This window comes from Anomalospiza imberbis, chromosome 3 (genome assembly GCF_031753505.1).
Source record: "Anomalospiza imberbis isolate Cuckoo-Finch-1a 21T00152 chromosome 3, ASM3175350v1, whole genome shotgun sequence".
In the NCBI taxonomy this organism is placed as follows: Eukaryota; Metazoa; Chordata; class Aves; order Passeriformes; family Viduidae; genus Anomalospiza; species Anomalospiza imberbis.
This window is the reverse complement of record NC_089683.1, coordinates 20,496,482-20,511,764: the sequence shown is the minus strand read 5'-3', so window position 1 is coordinate 20,511,764 and position 15,283 is coordinate 20,496,482. Positions and strand designations below refer to the sequence as shown.

Genomic DNA, 15,283 nt, shown 5'->3' with positions numbered 1-15,283 from the left:
GATGCCTTGTAAACATATTTTTGCAAGAAGCTTATGCTGATGAAAAGGGATGCATGCAATTTTTTTTCTGACCTTGCTTCTGTTACTGCCACATTATTCCTCCCTTAGCTCTCTCTTTCTCCTCCTCCAATTTATGTGTAGTTTTCTGGCTTGCAGTTCCTGTATAGCTATTGTTTGGAGATTCCTGCTGAGATGTGCCAGGAGGGAAACTGTAGCAAAATGGTTTTGGTAGGTTGGGTTTTTTTTCCTAATATTGATAGGATGCTAAAAGACATTGTTCTTAAGTTTACCAAAAAGAATGGTGATGTGTTGTGCTAGAAAACAAAATCTTACAACTGGCAAATATACTTGTAAAATTTGCATTAGATATTAAAAAGTATTAATAGGGGAGAAAAGGTTAACATTTATATTGCATTGTTTAGTCTGAGTAAACTCTCTGCCTTGGGCAAGTATGTATTCTAAGGTTATTTATAGAAAGAATTAGTATTCTTGGGTAAAGTATGCTGCATTTTATAGTTTATGGAATACCCTCTAAGACATGAGCTAGTATTTTATTTGGTTGTTGGTACTGATCTGAAAGAACAGAAAAAGATCTTTTAGCAGCCCTTAATATTCTCAAAGATGGACTGAGAAGTTTTAATTTCATTTCTGAAGAAACTATTTATACTGTGACCAGTAAGGGTTCTGCCTTGCACATTATACTGTCAAGTGCCTGTTTCTCACCTTGATGATGTGTTTGATGCACAGCTTAACTGCAACCTTTTTCAATTTGTTTTTAGATGTATGATAAAGAATATGCTCACAAATATGAAGCCTATTATAAAACAGAAGTGGGAAATTGAGATATGTAAAATCCAGTTTCACTCCTAGTGATGAAAGTTTTGGTGTGCTTTTTAAGTGGTATTTCCTCAGAAATAACCATTTTAAGGATCAACATTATTAAATATAATATAATTTATTGTTATGCTTTAATAATGTATTTGTCTGTTGAGAACTCACTGGTGTGAGCTTTTCTTCTCTCATGTTTATAAATGTGTCTGAATTTTCAGAATGGGGTCCTTTCATCTTTTACCTTTGTTAGATGCTTAACTACATTAAACATTAAGAGCTTAAGCTATACACAGCTCCATATGTGGAATAAGTGTAGAATATGTCTCTTAATATTTGTTTTGAAATTGCATTTCAATCTGTGTCAAATGTTTTAGAAGAAGGTAGCATTAAGATGGTATGATAAGATTGCACAAAATAAAATATAGTTTATATTGCTTTCTTGTAGCCAATCTGCATGATCGTTGGCGTGGTTTTAACGGGAATTAAAAGCTTTGTGTGGCTGTTACTAGTCACTTAGCTCTGAGCAAGGTCCATTCTGAGTATTTTTATTTATTAGCATCATTTGCAAAAAGAAAAGTAGTATTTTCCATATGAATAAAGATTTAGTTTGAACTGAAACACCTTGTTCTTTGACTATGCTTTGTTATTTGAATTTGTCATGTGAATGTTTACATTTGCTTGGACAGTTTTGGCCACCACAATATAAGATAATTAAACTATTAGACAGTGTCCAAAGGAGGACCACAAAGATGGGGAAGGCCTTAAGGGGAAGCTGTACAAGGAGCAGCTGAGGTCCCTTGGTCTGTTCAGCCTGGAGGAGACTGAGAGGAGACCTCACTGCAGTTACAACTTCTTTGTGAGGGGAAGAGAAAGGACAGACCCTGATCTCTTCTCTGTGGTGACCGGTGACAGGACCTGAGGGAATGGCCTGAAGCTGTGTCAGGGGAGGTTTAGGTTGGATGTTAGAAAAAGGTTCTTCCCCCAGACGGTATTTGGGCACTGGAACAGCTCCCCAGGGCAGTGGTCACAGCACCAGCTGGACAGAGCTCAAGAAGCGTTTGGACAGTGCCCTTGGACACATGGTGTGACTCGAGGATGGTGCTGTTCAGGAACAGGAGCTGGACTCCTGTGGATCCAAGGACTCGGTGATCCTTGTGGGTCCCTTCCGACTCAGCTGATTCTGTGACATTACTTGCATGGATGTAGAGCATGGCCAAGGAAGTGATAGTAGTGTTTGCCCAAACTCTGTGAATTGTGCCATCTTGGAACTTGCAGCATCCTAGATTTAAAGTATCACACACTGCTTTTACAGAGGTAAGAATTCATAGGTTTCAACAAACTAAACATATTTTGGTATTTTTTGGTTTAAAATGTTGTGGGTTTTGTTGTTTTTTGTGGTTTTTTTTTTTTTTTTTTGACTGATTGGCTGTTGTGAAAGCTTGGGCAGAGCAGCAGCATTCTTTCCCTGAAGATTTCCCAGCCACACATAGAGTGGAGGACCTGAAATGCTTTTGCACACACTGGCCCCTAACAAGGTGACACCTGCACAGCCTGGCCTGTGACACGTGAGAAGCAGCCACTGCTTCCAGTGGAGCAGCTGCAGAAAGAATTTATTGTCAGTCTCCCATTCTTCCACTCCAGTCTGCTAGCATTGTGGTTGTCTACACAGACTTAGCAGGGAACATTTAGGCAAGATGTTTCTTGTCATAATGCATGAAGTAGCTAAACCAGAAAACTTCATTCATACAAGTTATGTTCTTAGTGGGGAGAAAAAAGGCTCTCTTGGGAAGCCTCTGACTAGACATAGGTGGGCCAGATGCACAGCCAGGCAGGTGGAAGTGGAAGGACCTGTATTTCCAGACCCTGAGCAGACAAGTACCCTGTCAAATTCTGAGCACAGATGTTCCTATAGCCAGGTGAATTCGGCCTGGCATCTGTCTCAATTTCTGAAACTTTTCAAAATGCTTGTTATTGTATAGGAATCTTGGATGACAAAACTGCAGTTTGTGTGCAATCTGAAAACGAATGTGCACGTTATTTAGCTGTTTCTTGCATATCCAAACTGTTCATGCTCATTTGGAGGGATTTGTTTGATTCTTTCCTCTGAGTGCCTGCTAGTTGGTTTCTGATGTATCTGGGAAATAAAACCAATACTGTGAAGAAGAAAAGTAATTTCCTAAAAGGCTTATCACCAGCGACAGTTGGAAAAGGTGTGTATCATTAGATACTGTCAGTCTCAAAAATTTCTTGTAGCATGGCTGATTTGTACCATATAAGACAGGGAATCAAACATACAGGCAAAAAAGCCAGTTTAGAAATCAAAAGCAGAGAATTACATTTATTTTAGGTGCCACCACCATTATAGCAGAAAGTTGCTGCTTCTGTAGTTACAAAGAAATAAAGAGTATGAAAACAATAAAAATAGGAATATAAGTAATAGAAATTTATATGAAATGTATGAGAGTAAACAAAGTGTAGGGAGTTGATGGTTTTTCACATGGTATCTACCAACTGTTATCACTGGTAATGAAAAAAGAAATACCTACTCTGCAATTGGGAAGAAATTTTTCCTATTCTGTCTAGCAATTACTAAAAGATGCAAGAAAGTGAGAATTTTCTTTTCAAGGCCATAACAATCTGGTAAAAGCTTGGCTGGCATTTAAGTTTTTATGCTTTTGAGACCCAAATAACACTACTAGAAGCTTTACGACACATTTTGAACTGTGAGTTTGCTATTGGAAAAGAAAAATTATTATTCTTTGTGTAGAAAAGTGCACAGCTGTGTTTTCTGAGATTGGTTTGTCCACTTCTGAAAATAATCATGTGATATTTTGCTTTCTAGTTACTCCAGCCCCTTGTACTGAGGAGACTGAACAGTCAAAGTAATTTTTTGGAGAACTGGCTGGTCTCATTATGTGAGATTGTATAGTAAAATATATCAGATTTGATACAGAAATATTCCTATAAATTAGCAATGTCTTTTGGCCTTTTTTATCTTTTACCTTTTTCCTTGAAGCCCCCAAATGCTGTGGTCTTGACCATCTTGTTTGTCCAGGAGCCTTGGATTCTCTAAAGGTTACACTGCTAAGTTCCTCTGGTATTTGAGGGATGGATGAAACACTGTGGTGTGTGTTTGTGCTGTAGAAAGGAGGGGAGACCAGTGTACCCTGACACCAAGTACTGTACTTGGCATATTATCTTTTTTTTCTCCTAAAGCTTTCTAGTATGCAAGATAATGAATATTAATTTTTCTTTGATTTGTTTTATTTTTGTACTTGTAGTCTGTTAGCTTTTTAGGAGGGGTGTCACATGCAAAGGCACCTTGATTACATGAAGACCCACTCTTTGGGGTTTCTTTCATGACCAACACCCCGCTTTTAGGCTGAAATGCCTTCAGTTTAGGTAGTGCCTGTAAACAGTTTATCTTCTGAACATTTGGACAGAAACTTGGCAACCAACATTTGATAGGACAAAAAAAGGAAAACAAGTCAAGCATCACTTCCCATTAGGAAGTAAACCATTGTTTGATGGGATGAAGCACAAGATTCCCATATTGTTTTTCTAATGAAAAAGATACATGCTCTTTTCTTCATTTTGTAAACTAACCCTGAAGTGCAGTAACCCATCTGCACAGCATGGCTGCCTCAGTGCTCCCTGCCTGAGAGCAGGTGTGACCTGACCAAACCATGGTGGCCAGGGTGAGCAGCAGCTGAGGTCACAGTGCAAGATCTGAGCTCCTGAGCTGTGCAGGGAGGACTGGATGCACTGGGCACAGTGCAAGACTAGGGAAGGAGCTGATATTTTGGCATTGAGGAATGAAGCACACTATAAAGAGAAGAAAGAAGTCCAGAACATCTGGGAATGTTCCTACAGCTGTTAGAACCAATATTAATTATTAGGCCAGGGTTTTGGTCTTAGAGAATGAGAACTAATATACATCTAGTCTTTTTTCCTGGTGTTTTTTCATGGTGTTCTAGTTCAAGACCAGGACTTTTGGCTTTCAATGAGCAACTGAAAAAACCATCCCCTGTGCACAGGTAGAAACAGCAAGTTCTGTTTGTTTGTAGCTTTGGGGCTCTTCAACTTGCAGCAAACACTTCTCCAGATCTATTCCATACTTCTACGCCTATATGTTAGACTTAGTTGATGAAAAATGTAGAAGGTGAGTGCAGGCAACAGAAGAAACATAGGATCAACAGAAGGCCTATAGGCAGCTCGCAGCAAGAGCTGAAGTGGTGGTAGGATTCATCTACTGAAGTGAGGGGGCTGAACTAGGCGATGGAGCAACACCCATCCTGGTTAGGGGTGGTCTCACTTCTGCCCAGCGGCTGCTTAAACATGGTCAGGCTTCAGTGTAAGAGCAGGGGAAGGGCACAGATGGCACAGGAGCAGGCCATGCACTGCGGAGCTGTGTAAGGAAAAATAGCAGAGGTGCAGCCTGGGACATGCAACTGCAGGAGCTGCTGCATTTTGGTCAAGCATATCTGGTTCTAGTGAAAATGCTGCCAAAGTACTGCTTTTATAAATTCACCCAATTCTAAAGGGATACCACTGAGTTCAGAAGGACAGTGCAGGTCTGCAGCTTTAAAAGTTCACAGTAGGAATAGAGCTAAAAATAATGGCTGTGCCTAAGAGAATAATGAGGACCAAAACATTGGGAAGAGGTGCTCTCAGCATGCAGAACTTCATTCTGTATCTGAGAATTATGGGAATGATAACTGACTTTAGCAAACAAATTCTTCTTCCATTATTGTTTTGCTATAGATACTACAAGAAATTAGCATTCAAGTGGGAAGAGCATATAAAAAACAAGTAAGTAAATTTCAGAATTAAGTGGCAGCTGTTGGTGTAAACCTTGAAAATTGCTAGAAAAACTTTGAAGGTACAATGATTATGAAGTGCAACAGATGTACAATTCAATGTAAAACTGAAGGTGTTTTTTCATATTTGTAGAAGAATGTACACATAAACCTGCAGGAAATAAGCACTACCAGCATGTGTGACAGGTAGAGGGACAGGTCTGTGTGTGACACAGATGATGGTCCACGGGAATCAAAAGAAACCCACCCTTACTCTCACCTCTCATGTTCTGATCCACTTATCTGTCATGTCCTTCAATAGAGACATTTTAAGCATTAAAGGTAACACTCATCCTACTGAACTTTGTAGGAATTTTTGTTGGGAATTATGTTCCAGTGTCTTTGAAGGTTTGGACCTGAGCCTTACAGATGAAAGTATAAAAAAACTGCAAGCAAATAGCATAATTAGCTAATGTTTCAATATTCTGAACTCTAATTTAACAACTGTCTCCAAACATTTGATATTGATTTATTTAATGCAGGTACCTATCTGCCAATTCAAGCAACTCTAGTTGGATATTAAGGGTCTAGCCTTCCTCTAAGTTCTTTGCCAATGATGGAGCTGTAAATATGCTAATTTGTGCACCATGAAATCCAAAATGTTTTGCTATTGTTCCCCATCCGACCCTCTGCTTCCTGTTAGCTCTCATTGCTTCTGCCTTCTAGACTGCAAAAAGGCCACTAGTCTTTCAATGCTAGTCCTAGTAGAGAACTCTTGGTTTGAGCTTGGTCTTTTCCTGAAATTCAGCTTCTTCCTTCTCCTAAAGCAACTTAATGCATTTCTCAGGGATGGGGAACAGGGGGAAAGAGCAAGCAAGTTCCCAATCCTGTTTTTTCCAGGCAAGAGCCTCAGTCCTGTCTGACATCCAAGGAGAAAGGCTCACACAGTGCTCTTGGAGAAGGTCCATGGCAGAATGTCTTTTCCCAGAAATAGGCGAATAAAACTTTTGGGAGAGAATTTAATAAAAAAGGCCAGGAGTCTCTCAGAGACAGGTTTGGCAGGCAGTGACTGGGGAGTGGGAAGGGAGACCTTGTTTTTCAAATTTGTAATTTCAAGCTCCTTGTGGACTATGGCAGCAAATATCCTGATTGCCTTTGAACTGCTATTCTCAGGACTAGGATTCACTAAAAGCCAAATCACCCAGGATTGGGAAGTGATCATGGAGGGGCCACAGTTAAAACATGATTTCCTACCATTGCCACTGAAGAATGTCTATAAGGAGATTCAGATTAAAAGCTGTCCCCAAAGAAAAAGAAACCTCTGCTTTAGAAACTTAGAACACATTTCAAGGCACCCTTTCTGCTGAAGGGTAGAGTGCCTGCCCTTCCTCCTAGGACAGCAGCACACATGAGGCTAAAGAGCAGAGGTTTCACATTAAGGCATAAGCCTTCTCATGGTTACAGTGCTTTAGGTTACACGAGAGAATGCTGGAGTAAAGGAAAAGAAGATGAATTTAGGCTGTCAAAATATGTCCTGTGCTTCAGGTGAGGTATTAAAGACTGTTATCCTAAAGGTGAGCTCCCCATTCTTTATGTGATTTAATTTAAAAAACTCAACAGACCGACACAAAAACTCAACCACCACCAACCCTATTACAAAAATCACTGCCTTAGCTTTTTTGCTTAAGTAACAGAATTGAAAGTTATCTTCTTACACATCCAACAACTTCACATCACACAGCCACTCTTAACCAAGCTATCTGCCTTAAGTCTAAGCTGTGTAGTCACTAAATATTTACCAAGTTTGTGGAACTGTTCCCAAAACTCAGTTTTGCCAGTGTTAAAAGCTTGTATCACTGCTCATGACAATTTGATTCCCCACTCAGTGTTTATGAGTTCTCAACAAAGAGTCTTGAACTGAAATGCTTCTCAGCACATCTGTGCATATCTCTTATCCAGAAGAAATGTTTAAAAAGCCACTATACTGGCTTTGGGATCCTGGTGGGCACTAAGCTGAACATGAAAATTAGTTTTTCCAAACCTGTCTTAAAATGGATTATAAGGTCTTAAAGTCATTTCTCTCCCTCCTCAATTCAGTGGCTAGGAGAGAGGTTTCCTCTCAGCTCTCCTAACACCTTTCCCCAGCTGTCACCTTATTTGTCTTTTCAGTGCTGGGCATCTCTCAGGTCACAGTGTAAGAGCTTTGCCCTCTGTCTGCAGGAGAGGTGGTTCTGCACAGTCCCTCAGCAGAGGCCTTCAGCACGAGGGTGAAGAGCTCACAGCAGCATTAAACCAAATGCTGGCTTTAAAACCTTTCTTTCAAGCTCTCAGAGAAAGCATCCATGTATTTACAGGAAGTTTTATGCAGGGTAGCAAAACTGTAACCATGATAAAGGAGTGATTAGAGGATGTCAGCCACCACCAGCCACTGTCAGGGTTATTGAGGTCACAGAGACAGGAAAGCATCTGAGCAATTACAGGAATTAAATAAATGGGGAACAAATTGCTGTAAAAGAAGGGCTGCTGGGTCCTTAACAAATCCAGTGGCTGCAGCAGTGCTTGGCTGGGAAAGCAAGGCTTGCAGCAATGCTCTGAATGAACAGGAATAAGAATGGAGGTCCTTGGATCCAAACCTGACCATTACTTTCGCCACAGCCAACACCTGCATGGAAAGAAAAAAAAAAAATCCACAAAGCTCTGTACTGAAAAATCCACGAAAATTAGCAATTCAATCACGAAGAATTATGTTAACATTAAACTATTCCTTGACATAAATATTCTCCTCTTCTTGTGCAGCCTATTAACAGCCCAGATCGGCTATTACAAAAAGGGAAAATACAACAAACTACTGTAAAGCAATAGCACTAGGACTGCTTGTATGCTTCTCATCCCATTACCAATTACTAGAGACAACAGGCTACAGAAAGATCTTACAAAATTCAACTGGATTCATCTCTATGCTCCAGAGGCTTCTAGGAATAACACATAAAACCATGATTTATTACACTGTACACAACTGGATTCAGAACAAGCAAGTGCAGAAAATGGTACATGATTTATTTTTTCTGTATATTACATATTGTTAAATTTCATTGACAAATCCAAAACTTCCACGATTTTTCCTTTACCTCCTTAAACCAAGCAATTTATTTTGTTCTACAGGATAGAAAAAAATAGGTTCATGGAGAATTTATCATCTGATTAACTTGGTAGAAGGTGCTCCAGCTCAGACTGACCTTCAGTGTTTCCCATAGCTTGTCAGGTTAAAACCTCAGTTGGTAGCATACTGTTCTGCCACTCTACCAGTCTAGGAACAAGCAACTCCATCCTCATTAAATTTCAATAATGTCTTCTTCTTAGAAGATGAAATTATTGCAGTTGCACTTGTAGACATTCCAAACAGTATAAATGAAGGCTGTAGCTACCATCAGAAAGTTTTCCAGTAGCCCCAGATTGGTCTCATGAGTTCCGCAAGATGTGCTAAGATGGGTTAAATGTTTAATAAAGTCCTTAAGAAAAATAAATATTTTTGCATAATGTATGTACAAAAATTGGTTGATTTCCTTCATTCATACAGGTTCAACAGCAGATATAACCACAGTTCTATTTTACTCACTAGCTCATAATAATGAATGCCACCTTCATAATGATGTAGTAAGAGTCTAAGAGAATATTGGCCTATTCTTTATAATAGTGCAAATTATATGGAGGTGTTTTGAAAACCGTGGCTTATAGAAAGAAGGATTAACAAAAAAAAACCTCCTTTGGTCCCTGAAAGAGTAGTTTAATTCTTCCATGAAATTTTCAAAACTCCCCTACATAATTTTAACCAACTATTAAGGCGTCAAAAGCATGGATTTAAAGTTGAGATTAAAGTGGTCTTTCTTGGACTTGAAAAAAAGTCCACTGGAGACTTCCTGACAATGAAATTTTCTTAATGTTTCTCCTTTCCTCCTTGCTATTCTGCACAAAAGCAATATGCCAAATAAACCTCTCTGATAATCTCCCCCCTATATGTTTTAGCTACAACAAAACATTACACTTAAATATATTGCACAAAAAGCATAACATATCCTGCCTGACTTTTCACAAAAATGGCCACAAACACAGGAGAACAGCTACTGAATATCTCAAAATTTGAAGAGATCAATAAAATGCTGAGGAGATACTGGCATGAGACAGGTGTTTGGATCACTGGCTGTGCAGGGGTGTCCTGTATCCTGAAAAATGAAGGAGAAAAATAAGTTCTCTTTCCATATTCAGTCTCCTTTCACCCCCAATTTAGGGACGGGAAAAAAAAAAAAAACCAACAACAAAGCAAAACCAAACCCAAAACAATTTTCTCCTTCTATGAGAACCTGAGCTGGAAACTTTGAAAAAGTATCATCTTCCTTATTCATTATTTTTCAATAAGCATAACAAAAAGGCAAAAAGGCACAAGCTTTACTGAACCTAAATTATCTATTTAATCAAACCCTGAAGTCATCTATTGCTTTGAGGGAAAATGAGTCCCTTGCTTTGAAAATGATGAGCAGCAGATATTTTCTCAAAAACCCTGAACAGTGTGTTTGAAATCCCAGTCTTAAAAGCTTTTCTACCTTGCTACTTTTTCCCCCCAGTCTTTCTTTCATCTTTCACACCTACCTTTTCCCCAAGTGAAATGAAAGTACTGCCTTTAAAAAAGAAGTTGGCACCTAGGCAAAGTAGGAACAGAGAAGTAAGACAGGGTGGAAAGGCTTTGTCATTACAAATTCACTAAGCCTGCTTTCTTTCCTCTTACACAAATTTGACCTCAGCAGACCTGTCCAATTATTTAAGACTTAAATTCTTCTTTGAACAAAAAGTTGTGTTTTGCATCTTATTAAAACCCCCTAAATGAGGGAAGTGCAGAGGTGTAATGAGAAGCAGTTCCCAGACAGTTCAGTGGAGAAGATAAACTTGTCAGTGTTGTAAGGCTCAGAAGTGTCCTCACCAGGCTTTAAGGAGTTTCTGTCCCTTTTCCACCCATGTTGGTGAATGCACCATATGAGGCAAGAAACTAGATAAATACATGACAAACAGATCACAGACTACTATGGTCTTCATTGCTTTTGTTTCCATAGGAAGTGAAATTACATGCAATTCAGTTAATAGAAGGAAAGAATCTCTAGTGTTTTTTTCCTCACTGCCACATTCCCACCCAAAGTCTTTGAAGCACCGAAGTGCACCAGGTGAGATACATTCTAAATACTGCTCAGCTTTTCCAGTGAAAATTGTTACTCAATAGACTTTTTATCTGTATTTTTCCACTAAGTCTATGGAGGACTACAAGAATACACCAAGTAGTATCACCTCCTCATCCTCCCACTCTTTTTAATAATTGCTTTAACATCACCTGAGAAATAGATTCATGACACGGTGAAACAGATTCATGACACAGAGGGAAAGACAAACACACACATAAAAAAAGAGACCCAGGTAGAACTGCATATTGGGGGAATCTGTAGATGAGAAAGAACAGATGGCCAAGACCAAAATCAGAAGTATTAACCTTAACACCTTGATCTTAAGATGACACCTGCAAGGAAGAGCTGCACCACACCAGAAAACACTCAAAGGTAGTTGCTAATGGACTATTATTTTCTCTACCCATTGCCATGTCAATATCATGTCATTACTTTCCTAGTTTCCAGGAGAAAACACCATCAGAATTATAATTCTGGGAAAAAGGTAGGGTTTATCCTCTTTCTTATTTGTACTCTTGAATATTTTAAACTGAGTTTGTAACATGCTTCTTTCTCTGTACATTGTTATAAAAGCACTTTTGAAAGTTCCACTCAGTTGGGAATTACAGGTGCAAAAAATATCTCAGAGATCAGTTATTGATGTTTTTAGTTATTGAAAACAAAATAAATTTTACAGTGAAAAAAGTGATGAGAACTGAAAAGAAGAACCACAACTTTCTTGTAATTATGAGTATTCCTTATCTCGAGAGAATAACATTTTTATGGGAATAATAAACTCAATAATAAAATAAAAACACTTAATTGTTAAAATAATTTGATTTCAATGTTCAAACCTAAAGCTGACTTCTTTCAAAGTAAGAAGAGAATTCCCCCGGAGGAGTGTTTACTGGCAAATGCAGTTGTTTTCCCCAAAATCTAGCACAGCTAGACATTAACAAGCTCTGTAGATGTATTTTCACCATTTCTTCATTCAGAAGACAACAATTTAATTAATTCCCTTGACTATCTCAAGTCACATGCAGCCTGTTTTGGGGAATTTCTTTTCAGAGAAATTCTCTATAAAAGTAAATATGACTACCGCATTCCAAGTGCAATAAAATAAATTTTTGTACATTTGTATGGAAGTTATCTGAGGTACATGTTACTCTTCAGATTTAAATACTGAATTAAATACATCAGGGCATGCAGAAAACAGTTTATAATGACACTGAGTGCAGAGAAACCTATTTCTTAGCAACATCTGTCTGATCCCATTGACACCTATGCTCATTAGAAACTGAATTATGGCCCCTAGTTTAAATGGCATTACGAGAGATCATGGCAATAATGAGAGACAAAATGATGAAAAGCTGAGATGGGAAGTCATCACTACCTTTATCTAAAAGGGAACAAGAAACAAACTATTCCTGCTGCTGAACTGATGTATAGAAAGAAAAATCAAAACAAAGAGCATCAGATTAGAAGGGAACACATTATTCACTTTGACATTATGGAACAGTCAGCAATGAAAACAGATGAGACACAAGAAATACCTGGAGTAACAAAGCAAGGTGGTAGTCCTTTGAAATCGTGAAGAAGAAAGCAGGAAGGAGAGCCGTAAAGTAAAAGAAGCAGAGTTAAAGTTTATTTAAGCAAAGGTTTATAAGCCATTTAGAAAAAGTCTTTTATTCTTGTGGTAAATCACAAGCAGCTTTGTGAGAACCAGAATCAGTAGAAGTTGCAAGAAGACTAAAACCAAGTTTTATGTGAAGTGATTACACTGTTTTCATAAAGCCCTGGAAACTGAAAGAAGAAAAGATATTTCAGCTTCTGTGGCCATGTCTGAGATAACTGAAAAGTGCTACTAAGTAAGCTCAGGAAAATAAAAGAACCTGCCACAATTGCAATGGTGCCTAGTGGAACAGAGGACATAGCATACATGAAACCACTCACAAAGGCATCGCACAAAAATCAGCCATTACTTTTGCACTACTGAAATTACGTGGATTTTTCAGTTTCATCATGGACAAATCCTTTAGCAAGAAGTCGTTTTGAAAACAGATGTTCAGTATGAAAACTTTCCTATGACTCCCTCCTAACACAGAAGAGTACAAAAGTCACTGTACTTCCAACAAAGAACTTAGGCAACTCCTACATGCTATATATAAATTAACTTGGGTTACAGGTTTTAGACAAGGAATACAAATACCTCTTCCTGAAAAACTCCTAAAGACTTGTTAAAACCCCATTATGATTATTATAGTATACTGAAAAACTAATTTCCCTATTTCAACAGTTCAATAGGTAATTCAACTCAGCTGCCATCAGTCCCTTTTTGCAAGGCCTTCTTTGAAAAGAACACAAAACAGAGGGTTCCAAGAATTTCCTGCGTGTAGCCCTCTCACGTTGTCAGCAATTACATTATATTATCAATTTCATGAATTGCTGAAAACTCTTCTCATCACTAGCTAGGCCTGTGCTTTTGGGCTATTTGAGACCCTTGAGGCTTTGGTTCTTAGAAACTCCTAACTCTCAGCACACTTACCCAAAACTACCATTTACTTGCATCATGGATGGCCCTTAGTGTAAATAATTTCCCTAAATAGTCTCATGCTTACGCAACACTTCTGTCTCCAAAAACAATTTATGGAGAGCAGCCACATTCCTTGTTAGCACAACTGAGTTAAGAGAAATTAATCTTTCCTAGTCTTCATGGCCTAATCGCTTTAGCATCTTTTTCTCAGCAACTATTCAAATGTTTTGCTTTACTCTTTAATGAGGGAAGAAAAATAAAAATAGATTACATACGAAGAAGTGTTCAGCTCTGCCTGAAGCTCTTCTGAATGACCTTGGAAACAAAAGTTCCCTGACTTCTGAATTATACCATTAAAAGAAGAAACAAAAATTTTACGTATTGTCAGCTAGCTGAAGAATACAGTGCTTCTATTTGTTTCAAGATTCAAACACTTGCTACTTCCTCTGTAGTAACTGTGATTTCTCTTTTTAAATTTGGATTTGGTGGTAGTGTTTTTGTTGTTTTTCTGCTTTATTTTGGGTTTTTCTTGCTATGCATTACAAATATAATTGTATGTCGAGCACTCATATACATATTTAATTTAAGTCTTTCTAATCAAGTATGATACTGAAGCTTGAATAAATTTTCAAAGCCAGAAAAATGCTCAGATTAAGGAATATTTTCACCCAGAACAGGATTTATCTAGAATTAATAAAATACCTCCTATCTCTTTGCCCCTCACCCCTGCTTTATTTCTCACCTCCCTCTAGCAAGCTGGTGAAGGGATATAGACACAAGAGTCTGAAAAAAAAAAAGCAGCACTATTTTCCCCCATATAACTGAATGACCAGCATTACTTGACCCACACTGCCCTGTAAAAAGAGGGACAGTATTTCAGATGAACAATTAACTTTTCCCTGCCAATAAGGAAGCCAATTATGCATAAATCAATTCATTTAACAATCCATTTCAGCCTGATCATCATTTATTTTAAGACAGAGACAAGGCTTAGATGCCAAGGAATGTGAGTGTAGGCTCACAGAATGATCAGGCTGGGAGGCACCTCAGCAGGTCTCTACCCCTGCCTCCTGCTCAAAGCAGGCTAAGGTGTGAGATAGACCAGGTTGCTCTGAGCTTCATTCAGTCAGTTCCTGATCACATCCAAGGATGGAAACTGCATCAGCTCTATGGTCAAACTGTTCCCTTGCTTGGTTGTCCTCATGGCAGGCTCTTATGTCCCCCTGAAGCAGTTTTCTGCAGCCACTCCTCACATGGCAAGTCCTCCAGCCTCCCTGATCACTTCACCCAGTTCATCAGTATCTCCCTTGTGCTGGGGGCCTCATAGCTGCAGCATCCCAGATGGTCTAATGAGTGCTGCATGAAAAGAGATAATGGCTTTCCTCAACCTGCTGACTGTGCTCTTGTTGAAACAGCTGATCCCAAACACCTGCTCCAGTATTTCTGGTTGTGTGCTTCTGCACAATCTATAACTGCACTGTCACTTTAGGACCTGCCCAAATCTCTAGGATGAGGCAGCACTGGAATGGTGATCTAGGAGGTACTGCTCATCAGTCCAAAGTACATTTAGAACTTCCTGTGCTGCGTTTCAAAGAATTTAAAAGTTCAAAATGAGCCCTATTATTCCAGCAGTAGAATGGAACAGGTGTCTTGTCACCTTGACTGCTATAACCTACTACTGGAATACTACTGCAACCTGCACAGGTTCACTAGCTCTTACTGTCCCACCATCACCAAAGTTAAACATTTAATTCCAAACACATTCAAAGTAATTCCTAATATTAGAGACATGTACTTTTCAATTATATTAAGATCAAAATGAGAGAAATTTAGTGTAGAAAGCATTAACTCTACACAGTGAAGGCAGGCAATCCAGAGAAATCTCATACCACAAATGCCCATCTAAACGCACCTAT

At 38.7% G+C, this 15,283-nt stretch overlaps 1 protein-coding gene across 3 annotated transcripts in view; it reads right to left on the bottom strand.

Annotated features, from left to right (window-relative positions):
• Nucleotides 1-8,666: 8,666 nt before the first annotated feature.
• FBXO25 (F-box protein 25) overlaps nt 8,667-15,283 on the bottom strand; it is a 30,135-nt gene continuing 23,518 nt past the window's right edge. For 2 of the 3 annotated variants that reach the window (XM_068183566.1, XM_068183563.1), the window contains exons 10-11: nt 12,388-12,414; nt 8,667-9,850 (exon numbers count right to left, since the gene is read on the bottom strand). In XM_068183566.1, coding sequence (XP_068039667.1) covers nt 9,761-9,850; nt 12,388-12,414 — 117 coding nt within the window. In that variant the 3' untranslated portion in view covers nt 8,667-9,760. The remainder of the gene's footprint in view (nt 9,851-12,387; nt 12,415-15,283) is intronic. The other variant, XM_068183564.1, reaches the window with a different exon arrangement.